This window comes from Rhinolophus ferrumequinum, chromosome 3, assembly GCF_004115265.2.
Source record: "Rhinolophus ferrumequinum isolate MPI-CBG mRhiFer1 chromosome 3, mRhiFer1_v1.p, whole genome shotgun sequence".
In the NCBI taxonomy this organism is placed as follows: Eukaryota; Metazoa; Chordata; class Mammalia; order Chiroptera; family Rhinolophidae; genus Rhinolophus; species Rhinolophus ferrumequinum.
Window position 1 is genome coordinate 74,575,043 of NC_046286.1, and position 13,796 is coordinate 74,588,838.

A 13,796-nucleotide genomic window follows, 5' to 3' on the forward strand; every position below is an offset into this window, starting at 1 on the left:
ATTACAATAATAGTTTGAATTTAAATGCACAGAACTGCTAATATATAGATTGAGTTCCATTACAACCAATTCTAAGAACTATTTCACTAACTGCAATGAAATTTTGCTTGCACTTATTTAAATGTTCCTTGAAATCAATGGAAGCTTGAGAATATTTTTTATAGTAAGAATTTTTTTGTAATAGTTATAAATGTAATTGTTCGTTACTAAATGTTACTAAATAATACCTAAATATTAATAGTAACATTTTTATCTGGTCATTTTTCTTTTTGTTTTATGGGAAAACATTGGGAAAATTTGGATTTCCTGTAGCTTTTCACCTGTTTCACTAAAATAACTTCAGTGGTTTTACTGCATCATTTGTGTTGTAGTATAAAAATATAATGATGAAAATGGAAAAATTTGACTTACATTAAATTTCCCCTTCTGCGTAAAGTTCAGTCCTTATGTGTGATTCGGACTTAAGATGTATTTATTTCCGGGATACATGTTTCTCATTTATAGCTTAGAAAACATAGGCAATAATTGTTTTAGTGGAGTGCACACGAAGAACTAGTGAAATAATTGTTGCGTATTACTGTGTGAACTAATTTAACTGAGGTTAGTGCTAATCATTTATTTCCTAGGTCCATATTTGAACTATGGGGTCATGGAAAATCTCCAGAGGAGCTGTATAGTTCTCTTAAAAACTACCCTGTGGAGAAGATGGTGCGTAGTGAAATGTGGTTTTATGTAGCATGTCTGTAGATATAGTAGAATTATTAAGCTTAAAGAATTTATCTGCTTTTATTTTAGGTTCCATTTCTGCATTCAGATTCTACGTATAAAATAAAGATTCACACATTTAATAAAACATTGACACAAGAAGAAAAAGTCAAACGAATAGATGTAAGTGAATTTAGCAAAAACCAAAAAAACCTATGCGATTAATGTAGTCTCTGTTTATATATAATAATGCCCAGTGTCTGTTAAATGCTTGTTTTGTAGCCCATTGTGTGCTAAGTACTTTTCATGTTTTGTCTTATATAATGCTGATACCAAACTTACAAGTAGGTATTACTAGTTAAGCACTATTTTTCCTTTTAAATTTTTATAGGACATTAGAATTACTTTTACTTTTTAGGCCCTTGAGTTTCTGCCATTTGAAGGAAAAGTAAATTTAAAGAAGCCACAGCATATATTCTCTATTTTGGAGGATTATGGTTTGGACCCGAACTGTATCCCTGAGAATCCACATAATATTTATTTTGGTAGATGGGTAAGCAAGTGTTCTTTTTACCTATTTTATCTTGTTTTCTTTAAAAGCTAAATATTAGGCCTTTGTATTTGACTCTGTGTAGAACTTTGAAGGAGCTAAATAATCAGAACTGTATGAATTAAACTCAGTGAAAAACATGGGGTTATGTGTTTTGTTAGTTTTTTCTATAAAGATTCCCATAAAGTGCAAGAGGCTTACTAGATAGAGGGCCTAGGTAGGAGGTGGTGTACATGGAAACATTAACAAGAGACTTGTCAGGAAGTCTGAACTGCTGTTTTAATAAAGCAGAGAAAAGGCAGAGCTCTGTGATAGATGAAGGATCTCATCTGTGGAGCTCTCCAGCCTAGGTCTCCATTCTGAAGAGAAATGAAATCACTGCTGCGCAGTCCTGCCCACTTCCTGCGGCTGTAAGTGGGTGAGTGGAAGCTGTGGCTTGTGTCACAAAATTGTTGTTTAGGAGAGAAAAGGTGAGGAAAGCTTACCACCAACACCTGGAGGAATTGCATTCAAATTCAGTTCAAATTTGGTTTGAAAGGTTAAAATAAATGACAGCACACTAAGAAATAAAAGATATTTGTTCATAACTACCTCAATCACATTTCTAAAGAACAAGTTTTAGAGCACTAGTAAATGGAAAGAAGTTCTCATCATCAAAATACTGTGGTTTCATTGGGAATGATTATCTTAAATCTGTTCTGTAAAGTTACACTAACTTGAAAAATATCTCTTATCTAGATTGCAGATGGACAGAGAGAGCTTATTGAGTCATACAGTGTCAAAAAGAGGCACTTTATTGGAAATACAAGCATGGATGCTGGTTTGTCATTCATCATGGCCAACCATGGAAAAGTGAAAGAAAATGATATTGTCTTTGATCCATTTGTTGGAACAGGTATTTTTATTTAACTGTTAAGCTAGTGTAGAGATGTTGCTTGTTTATTTAAGTCAAGGTCATAATAATATTTTTGTTAAAAGATTAAATGGACAAAATAATTTTTAAATTATTAGTTAATGGCTAAGAGACAATGACGTGTTTGTGTCATAGCCAGTATTTTACACTTTTGGCACTTCAGAGATGATGCTGACAGGTATTTGTGGTTTTTCCCCCCCCAGTAAACAAACCGCAGTGTGGAGCACACTGTACATTGAATACCATACATTGTGGAAATGTTGTCAAGTTACACAGTTTATTTAAATAGGGAAACTCTTAGGGGGAAGAAAGATTTTAGTGACAAAAATATGTGTTCATCTTTTAGAATTGATAATCATATACTTAGATAGAGAAAAATAGTGTATCGTATTTTTAATTTGGTTTGTAGAGGTTTATAAGTATGTGTGAAAATAAGAAAAGTGACTAAGTATCAATGAGGCCACAGCCTAGGTTCTGTACACACTTGATTGGATGTCATCGTAATTAACTTTGTGTGGGAGTCCTACAATTCTGAGTTTACTTCATATGACTCTGAAGATATGTTCTTGCCTCAACCCATTTTTGCTCAATCTTGTTTGTAGGGAGTACTCATATTTAGGTTTGTCTGGCTAAATTCAGCATGATTCAGGTTGTGTGGGAACAAATCATGCTTATGGTTGGAGTTTCTCCCTGTAGCCATCTTGCCCCATCAGAAATTTTGTTAGCAGTGATGATGCAATTAGCTAACGTTTGTTGAAGAGTAAAACATCAGGTACTAAGCTCTACACTCTAATGTTATTATCTAATTTAATTCTTACAACTAACATGGAGATATTTTCAAAATTTTTCCTGAGGAGATTGTTGCACTGAGAGTTTAAATGACTTGGCCAGGGTTATACCATATACAAATTTCATGAATTTCCAACTCAAGCAGTCTAACTCAAGAGCTCATGCTCTTAACTAGTGTCAGAGCTGTCTCTCTCTGCATTAGGATCTGCCAGCCAGCTAGCAATTACACTATAAATAACTTGAGAAATATGACCACATGTGATTAGGAAGGAGGCATGTCCAAGTCAAAAGGTATCTAACTGATGTAATGATTTTCTATATTTGTTGTTGAATTAATCCTCTAGTGAGTCTCTTCTCCCATTCCACCATTGTCTGCATATATCCCATCCCCCACATACTACCTGTTCCTTTCTTTCCTATCCTCGTTATCCGAAGTGCCTCCCCCAACTTTTTGAACTTTTACTGGAAATAATACCAAACTTATAGAAAAGTTAGAAGAATAAAAATAGAACAAAGAACACCTACATATCCTTGACCCAGAATAAACTGTTGTTAATATTTGGCCTCATTTGCTTTATCATTTGTTTTTATGTTAATGTACATAACTTCTTTTTTTCTGTACCATTTGAAAGTAAGTTGTATCCTCACATCCCTGTACCCCTCAAATACTTCAGTATACATTTCTTAAGAATAAGGATGATCTCTTACATAACCACAATATAGTTTTCAATGTTGGTAAATGTACTATTTATACAATGCTTTAATTTTTATATTCCATTTTTGTATAGCCTTTTCCTTTTATGAAATTTGCACTTATGAAGAATATTATCCATCCTCCCTTTATTTTTTATCCAGAATGATCCTCCTTTTGAGTCATTTGATGTTTCCTCATGAGGTTTTACATTCCAGGCTAGACTACTACATCTGATTTTGTGTCCTTCTCAGGGCCTCCACGTGATGGCTGTCTGCCCCTCATTGGTAATGTTAGTTTTGATCAGCTGGTTAAGATGGTGTTCGATTGTTCCAGTGTATGATTACTATATTTTCCCTCTTGCAGTTAATAGGAAATCTGTAGGGACACATTAAAACTTTGTAAACCTGTTCTGCTTCTGAATCCCACCCCCACCTCTGTCAAGTTGTCAGATTTAACATCCACTGATGATTCTTATTTGAACCAGCCTTGACTTCGATGGTTACAAAGACATGATTTTCCTTACTTACCAAGTGACACTGACTCTATTGTAAACAAGAGCCCTTTCTTCTCTCCTATGTGTTTATTTATTTATTACTAATATGAGCTAGTGTATTACCTTTTCTCTCCCTTGTGGTCTATAATTTATTCCTTTATAAAATCGTTGCTCAAATTGTCTCAGATTTGCCTACTAAGAGCCCTTTTGCACTGGATTTGTCTTTGTGACATGTTCCTATCTTCCTTTTTTTGAGCACTTCCTTACTTTCTGGCTCATCTTCTACCTGCCCGCACCCTGGAATCAGTCACTTCTCCAAGGAACCCTTGTTTCTTTTAGTGGGGAATGGTATTAGAAACCAAGATCTGGGTGCTAGGTATCTTTGTTTCTAGACTTTTTCATCAGAGAAGCTAGGAAATAGATGGGTGTATATACACACTATGCATATAAATGCATATGTAAACACATACACATTCCTACATACATATTCTGTGTGTGTGTATATATATATGCAGACCTATTTTAGAAATTGTGAATTTTCACATATACTTCAAATTCTAGTCTGTCCTCACAGATTTCTTTCTTGCCTACCCCCTATTGCATATGTACTTCTTCCACATAAGAATCCTGGTTCCTATCAACATAAACACATTTACTCTTTTGTTCATTCCTGTAATGCATCTGAAATAGTTTCAAAATTGCTTTGCCTGTACCACTAAAAACAATCTCACTAAAAAGGTAAGTTTTCAGGACACGTATTCAGTTCTTGGTACTCCACCTAAGTGTCAATAAAGCCAAATACGGTGCTGTCTTCTTTTTCCCCTTCATTAAAATTCAGTTGACATCAGTTTTTCTAGTTTGCCCTCAGTTTAAAATTTGTACCCCTCCCACCTTTGTTGGTTTTCTTTTATTTTTAAATATATAGAACATTAATTTGTTTCCAAGAGTCAGAATTACACAAGAAAGTATACTCAAAGAAACGTCACTCTCTTCCATCCTGCTTCACCAATCCCTTGTAGGTAACCAACTTTTTTGTTTTCTAGTTGATTCCTTATGTGTTTTTGTGTTTGTTTTTTTTTTTTTTGTAATTATAAGTAGATATATGTACATTTTATTCCCACTTCTTTCTTACCCAAAAGATAGCTGCATACTATGTATATTGTTTTTAACTTTGCTGTTTTTCACTTAACTGTATTTTCTGGAAATCACTTCCTGTTCTTTCATAGAATTTTCTTCATTCTTTTTTCCCACCTTTTTCACCCATGCCCCCCACCCCACTCCCCTCTGGCAACCATCAGTTTGTTCTCTGTGCCTTGTATTCTTTTTTTATAAATGTACTCCATGCGTGTATGTACTATAATTTATTCGAATAATCTCCTATATTTGGATGTGGGTAGTTTCCAGTATTTTGCCATTATAAATGATGTTTGCAAAGAACAATCTCGTTCATTTATACTTTCATAATGTTGGAGATACAGCTCGAGGGTAAACTAGAAGTAAGATTGCTGGGTTGAAGAGTGCACGCACATGTAGTTTTGTTAAATGTTGTCAAATTGCTCTCCATCACACCATTGTATATTCTTGCCAGTGATATATGAGAGTCCCTGTTCCCCCATAGCTTCACCAGCAGAGTATATTATGAATCTTTTAAAATTTTGCCAATCCATTGGGTGACAATGTTATCTCAATGTAGTGTTACTTTGTTTTTCTCTTATTATGAGTGAAGGCTAATAAGTTTTTATATTTTAAGGACCATTTTTATAACTTTTTAAAAATTATCTTTTATGTCTTTTGCCCATTTTTCTGTAGACTTTTTGGTCTCCTTATTTTGAAAAGTATTTTGTATGTTAGGGACATTAGCCTCCTTCCCCCTCTCCGGTTTATACACACACACACACACACACACACACACGCGTGTGTGTATATATGTATATAATTTGATATATATATATATACACACATGCATATATAATATAAGTTATGTATGTATATATGTACACACAATTTTATATTATATATGTATAATATAAAATATTTTCTCTCAGTTTGCCATTTATCTTTTGATTTAGCATGTAACTGCTTTTTGCCATGCAAAAGTTTTTCCTACATTCAAGTTATACAGGAGTTAAGCTATGGTTATTTTTGTAATACTTTCGTAGACTTAATTTTTTCCTTTTAGTTCTCTGGTCCATTTGTGCTCTATTTGCTTGTACACTGTGAGGAATGGATCTAATTAATCTTTTTCCAATGCAAAATCACTTATTAATCCTTAATCTTGTTCTTGGACTTTTAAAAACTTTTTCTGTGAAGTGAGAGGAATTCTTAAGATACAGATTTGTATATAATGCTTAATATGCACACATAGACGTAGACCAGACCATAAAGTTTAAAACCAGAGTTCCTAGTAGAGGTAAAATTTCCTTCTCTTCATGCATATTAGGCTGGGTATATTATGAAATGCTAACTTCCACAGCAGTCAAGGGCTTTACTACCGTTAGTGTGGTAAGGAGTGAAGAGACGTGCTCCTAAATTGCTTTAGGGCAGCTCCTGAGAGTGGGTAGCATATCTTGGTCATTTGACTGTTTATGTAGGAACATTAATTGTAATGTGTAGGACAGTTAATAGAAAATTACAAGAGGAAAATATTTACAAAGATGCTGCTAAAAAAAATTTCATAATGTATGTTTGTAGTCTGTGTAGCTTTAGGCCATTAGCTAGTTTTTGTTTTGAAAATGGTAATAGCCAATAATTGTGAATAGACACAGTTTTTAAGCATAGTGTGGCCTTGTCCTCTTTCTGGGGCCTTTTGTCTCATTGATGGGTAGTACCTTCTGAAGGGCTGGAGAAATAAGTAACTCAGTGCCCTCCTCCATGGCCATAGTTTTCCACGAAGCATTTGATGACAGTTTTCTTCTGTTTTCTTTTTTAGTATTTATTTTAAATTCAAGTGCACCCAATTCCTTTTCCATTTTAAAGGTATAAAATTGACGTATATTGGTTTCCCAAATGCTTTGCCACAGTCTATTTATGACCTGTGATTTTGTCAGGGTTATAGAGTAGGGTAGAAAACTTCTGGGAGACTGAAAGGAGAGAGAGAATGTTTCCCTGCCTTAAGTACCTTTCCTTTTTCTTTTTGATACTCGGCTACATTGTCTAGAATGACATTACGAGCTGCTGAAACACACTTTTCATCTTACCAAATATGTTGGTTGTCATTTTAGTAAAGTTTTTTTTTTTTTAATTGTTTATCTCTATTTTCCTGTGGAGGAAGATACATATTGGGTGAGTTCTCATTAATTAGGAAGTACTATTGTTCTAACACGTACATGGCTGAAGGAATAATTGGCGTGAATGTGCTGAGAACCTAAAATGCCACAGGCCTGCACATGATATGTCACAAGACTTGTGAATGGTATACAACTCTTACTGAATGTTCAGCTTAATTTATTTTGTTTAATAATACATTTTACTTTTGTTTCCCTAATTGGTAAGCTAATGCATATTTACATTAGTTGCTGCTGACCCCAAAGGGTTAGCATGATATAGATTACCATAACAGCAAATAGAGTTCATTTTAAATCCTTATTCTATCAGTTACTATGCGACTTTGGGCAAGATTCTTAACCTGTCTGGACCTCACTTCCATCATTTGTAACATGGTAATAACTAATGTATTGTGAGGATTAAGTGAGGTTTTATATATATATATATATATATATATCTGAAATTCTTAGGAAGTTACTTAATGCATGGTAGACATTCAGTGAACTGTACTGGTTATCATTATTATTTTAAATTATTATTTTGTTGAGAACTTAAATGCCTTTTTAGTGAACGATGTTAGATATAGCTAATATTGAGTGGTGATGATGAATAATTGGGCTATGAACTCACTTTCTAGTCCGTTCTTTGGCTAATTTCCAAGATACTCATAATTTGCAACCATTGGCAAATTATGACAGCAGGCAAGGAAATTGAGAGTTAAAATGGTAAACATCTAATTCTTTGTTTATATTTGAAATAATTGGTACTAGTGTGTGTCGATGTAGGTAGGTAGCTAGGGCGTGATTTTATGATGGAGCTGTGCAGCTGTAGCTGATTTCCTTTCCCCTTCCCCTGTCTCAAGTGAGTCAGGTCCTATAGTAACTGAGAATAGACCCAGGAGACCACTGTGTTCTCCTTGGCCTCTTCTGCTTTCATATGGCCCAGAAGTGTGATGAAAGGAGTGGAGCCCCTGTTGAAATTTTATCATTGCAAAATGATAGACACAGGAGCCAGGTGTTGGGAAACTCACTGGCCTGTTTCTAGGAGGAGACTGTGGGGCGGAAAGAGAAAGTTAGGAGAGAGATTATTGATCTCTGTAGGTCTGTGTAATAGTCTCTGCTTCCCATTTTGTCCACAACACTTTGTAGTCCCCTTTTCCTGAGTTTCATAGTTCATCTAGTAAAATTTCTACATTCTAGCAATATCCTTTGGCTTAGGCTACTAGTTTAATTAATTTCAGCTTTTTTTTTTTTTAAGGATAAAATAGACGTAATAGTATCTCCATTTTTCCTCCTTTTCTCTTTTTCTTTCAGCAAAACCAAGGCCCAGTCTCTCATTTCCACAACTGTGAAGCTTTCCACTTAAATCTCTAAAGAGGAAAATCATAAATTAATTTCTCTATCATAAATAAATTCTACTTAGTGTCCTTTTGTTTATATTACCCTAACCTTAACGTGGTTACTATTTAAGTAATGAGAAATTAAAACACTGAATTTGTGGTATTTTGACACTTGATAGCATATAGTAAGATATTGGGTGAGTCACATTACCTGCCGCCTCAACACTTCACCCCTCCTTATTTTTTTATCACCCCTTCTTCCAGCAGAAAACTTCAGGGAAGCTCCAGTTGAGGTATAACTAAATGCAAAAAATGCTTCAATTTAATGGAAAAAAAAACTAGATGATTGGCAGTATTTTCCCAGTGACCAGTTTAGAGAAGCTGATTTACAATGATTTTATTTAAAACTTGAAAAGCTTAAAGGGCGCAAAGTTAACTAACAGATGCGGTCTAACAGATTATTCATCTCCTTTCAGCAGTGTACTCTATATTGGGTCTTCTCAAAACTCACTCTAACCAAATGGATAAGGTTCTGTTTAAGGAAGCACAGGAAAGTTTTTCTGTTCCCCTTGACAACTAGTTCTTCTAGGTGAGTATCTGCCTTAATTGGCAGAATTGTAGTAATTCCTCGTAATTTCGGTGAAGTGATTTTGTGAGTATTCTAAGTCGTCACATATAGTACCTTTCACAAATAGGGACTGTTACATTTGTACAGTAAGAATTATGAGGTCTTACCTGTCACACAAAAATGGTTTTTGTAGTTGGTGTGAACGAATCTAGGTTTTGGTTTCTGCTGCACTTTTGGTCTTCCATTTCTCTTCTTCAGGGAAGTAGTCAATTATAATATTTTTCATGAGAAAACTATTTGTAAGTACATATTACCAGACTATGCTTTAAATGGCTATGGAGGGAACACCATTAATTGATAGATCTTGACCCTCTGGAGGCACTACCCATCTTTATTTTAGAGATTACGTTTCAAAAGGGTGAAAGGAGAAATAGCCCTAGTTATTCTCCCTTGTTTGAGTCTGCGCTAGTCTAAGAATATATTTCAGGTTTCAGTTTGACAGATCTTTCAGTACAGCTATTAAGACTTGCCCAAACAGTAAGACCATTTTAATTTGGATGATTAAAAAAAAAAAGTGAAGTTCGATGAAAAGTATAGTTATTAAAATATTTAACTTTGATTTTTTTCTTAAACTATGTAAAATATTACTGCCTTTTATTTTAGAGGATTTCATTAACTTTTAAATCTTTATTAGGATTTTTCTTATGTGAGCTGGTCACACCTACCAAATTATTTTGTACATTCAAATTGTATAGGGACCTTTATTCTTACTTTGATCATAGCACTAAGTAAACAGATAAGTCATTGTATTAGTTCTATGTATGTTTGATAATACTTATTCAGAAGTTCGTATTTATAGTTTAAAATGAGATACTTGCTTCACTAGTTATAGGGCTAACTACTTTTGTCCTAATATTTTAATTTTTGTGAGGACTAAGGTCTTACATATTAATTGTGCCCTCTGTAGTTATTTGAAACTGTGTCTTCAGTGAGAATTGAGCGCAGTTTCAGAATTTATTTATTGCCAGCTCTTTGTGAACAGCCTTATATGCTCATTTGTAAGAAAGGAGCAAGATGCTTTATATAGACCTTTCAAAATAAGATGAAAATAATGTGTTAATATGCATTATTTTGACCAAAAAAAGATAATTTTTCATAAGTGGTGCTGTTTAAAGCCAAGACATACATTAATTACCTGCTTTGTGAATGATGTCGTGAGCATAGCTTAGGGTTCGTTTTCTCAGTTCTGAAGCTGCTAAATGTGGCCAGGATCAGTATTTTTCCAGGGTACTCTGCCGGCAGCTAGTTTGTAAGAAGCTGGGTTGAACTATATAGGGAAAAAAACAAGAGTCTGGGACTTCTGATTAACAGATGATAATTGTGTGGTTTTTCAGGTGGCCTTCTGGTAGCAGCTGCTCATTTTGGTGCATACGTATATGGGACAGACATAGACTACAACACAGTTCATGGCTTGGGTGAGTAGAGGTTCCATAGAGCGTTACAGGCTTTGCTCTTGTACCAAATGTGCCTTTAGAATAATTAAATAGTTTTATATGGCATTATACATCTTTTTCAATGTTAAAATGGAGTTGTGGTATAATAGAGTTTTACTTATTTTTACAACAATAAGACTTCATTGGGTATCTGCTTTTTATGAAGTGACCAGTATGTGCAAAGTGATTTGGGGAAACACCATGATGGATAAGAAAAGGCCTTCCCCTCAGAGGTATTTGTGGACTAATTAAGAGAGATTTTTTAAAAGTAGGCCAACTATAAGGTTGTGAACTTTAGGGCTGGGAGAGAAGCAGGAGAGAGGAACTTACATTTTGTAATCAACATGTCCATGTTAATAAAACATACAGTTTCTATTTAAAGATTGCTTGCTTTTGATTCAATTTTGGAGAATAGATTAAAATTAGAAGCTTCACTAATGATGTGTGATTGGATGGAATTCAATCAAACTGAAAAAATAATTATAACTGAATGGTGTTAAAAATGTCAGGTGTCATTGTTAATTTTGAAATTGTTTGTGTTTATGTTGGTATTCCATTATTGTAATTAGAATCAACCTTTAAAATGCTCTTTTCCTTTTTCTTACTCAGTGTAAGTTATTATAGAGGTAAGAATTTATTATACTTTATTTTCTTTTGCTGAAGCAATTTGATATATTGTACTTGATGACCGTTTTTTCCTACCTTGACTATAAGGAATTTAGTAATACGAGTATTTATCAAAAGGAAAATGAGTATATTTTATCAAGTTCACCTAAATAAGCTAACCAGAAAAGATATTCTTTGTCTGTAATATGTTATAGAAGACAAAGTGCTGAGAAGAATTATTCCAGTTTGTTTTTAGTAGAAGCTGTATAATTGCTTTAATGAAATTGTCCTATATAATTTATTTGAATTTTTATTTATGAAAGTTGTGTTTAAAAGTTATGTTACCACCTTTCAGTGTACTTGGATAGAATTCTGATGCACGTAAGAGTTTCCTCAGAGCTTATCCAAGATGCTGTTGATAGGCCCTCTGTTTCCTATGCTTCTAATCACTTACTGTACTCAAATATTCTCGTTTCCCCTATTTTTAAAAATACAAAACCTTTTCTATCAATCCCATAGGAGCCTTTTTATTTTCCTCTTACTTTTGCCAAAGTACTTTTTGAAAAATCAGTATTTACTTGGTGTCTCCTTTCTTTCATCTCTCATCTCTTATGCCCGTTATTTGCCAGCTTTCATGCCTATTGAAACTTACTAAAGCCATAGATTTATAGTGTTTGGCAGTGTTGACCTTCAAAGAGCCTCCCTTGGTTTCCTAGACCAGGAGTCTCATCGGGTACTTTTCTTTCCTGGACTGTTCCGTCTCAGTCTCTTTAGGGCCTTGCCATTTTCTTTGACCTGTGTTTACATGTTGCTTTTCCCCAGGCGTCTCTCTCTCCCCTTCTTCTACATGTGTGTAATGTCATGTCATTCTTCTCCTTTTGATTTTTCAGTTTGTTTTTATTACGAAGTAGATCATAATATAGAAGAGTGTATAAAAATAGAATAATTATAGTACAAACACTTACGTAACCACCAGTAGGTTAATAATGTCATTCATTCTTATGATTTAACTTGTTTGTATCCTGCTATCTCCCAAGTGTATATATTGTGGCCTCTAACTACCTGCTGAATATCTTCTTTCTGAATGTTCTATAGATACCTTCCAAGCATGATTGATATCTCAAATGAATCTCATCTTTTTTCCTAAACTTGTTTTTCCTTAGTTTCTCCCATCTTAATTGATGGTGTCATCATCCACTTGGGTCTCCTAAACTAGAACTTTTGCACTTCTTCCTTTATCTCCTACTTTAACTGTTCATCTGTAATGTCTCCATTTTGCCCCCCTTCTCCATGGTCACAGCTCCTGCATTTCCCAAGTTAGCGCTCTTCTTTCTCTGTTTCATTTATCTGATTCACCACTATTTCTACATGGGACTGTTTGCTGCTGGAGGAAAGGGACCATGTTCTATTCAATTCTGTATCTCATTAGTATATGCTTTGAACTCAGTAAGGATTGAATGAGTGTTTTAAGGCAATTTTACTTGAAAGGCGACTGAACAATATCAGTTAAATGTCAGTACATTTTACTGTTCAAAATATAAGTTTATATATTTTATACTTATAAGTAATAAGTTGAAATAAAATAATTATTTGTATAAATAAAATTAACATTTTAAAGGAAAGCAAATTTTGATTAAATGTAGGTTTAGATGAGTTAAGCATTACTATTAGTTAAGTAACAAGAAATAAGAATGCCTTGTTTAACTTAGTACTTTCTGTCTTCCTTTTTCTCTCTTTTCAGGAAAAGCTAGTAGGAAAAACCAGAAATGGAGAGGACCAGATGAAAACATTAGGGCAAATCTTCGTCAGTATGGTTTAGAGAAGTATTACCTTGACGTCCTGGTTTCAGATGCATCTAAACCTTCCTGGAGGAAGGGCGCATATTTTGATGCAATCATCACTGATCGTAAGTTTATTTTTAGATGCAAGTAGGAGTAGGATTAGTTTCCTAAAGTCGTTTACCTTTAAAGTACAGAATTTGTCAACACACACACGAAATGCCAACTTATACTAGTATTCCCCCTGCTTCCGACTTCTTCATAATGAGAAGGAAAAAATTACTAATATAGGGCAGGATACCAATTTAATAATTAAGAATTTACTGTTTTGGTTTTTTAACCTATATATATTAACTTGTCATCCCTTTTTCTCTTCAGCTTATTTTTTGAGGCATATATTTGTTTTTATGTTTGTTTTATATTTGACTATAATTGGTTATTAGTATACCCACTGGAGCCAAAATGTCATTTGCAATTATGGTATCAGATTTCAAACAAGAGAGTTTCAGATAACACATATTTCTCCACGTGTAAGCTTTTGTGTTTGTAGTGCCGGTTTTCATTGGCATCTCCTTTCTAGAGTTACAAGAAATTTGGGATTCTG

At 34.0% G+C, this 13,796-nt stretch overlaps 1 protein-coding gene across 5 annotated transcripts in view; it reads left to right on the plus strand.

Moving 5' to 3' along the window:
• The window catches only part of TRMT11 (tRNA methyltransferase 11 homolog), a 48,550-nt gene that overhangs the window by 13,450 nt on the left and 21,304 nt on the right, over positions 1-13,796 (plus strand). For all 5 annotated transcript variants that reach the window (XM_033103454.1, XM_033103456.1, XM_033103455.1 and 2 more), the window contains 6 exons: positions 627-708; positions 796-888; positions 1,124-1,258; positions 1,994-2,150; positions 10,710-10,790; positions 13,156-13,320. In XM_033103454.1, the coding sequence (XP_032959345.1) occupies positions 627-708; positions 796-888; positions 1,124-1,258; positions 1,994-2,150; positions 10,710-10,790; positions 13,156-13,320 (713 nt within the window). The remainder of the gene's footprint in view (positions 1-626; positions 709-795; positions 889-1,123; positions 1,259-1,993; positions 2,151-10,709; positions 10,791-13,155; positions 13,321-13,796) is intronic.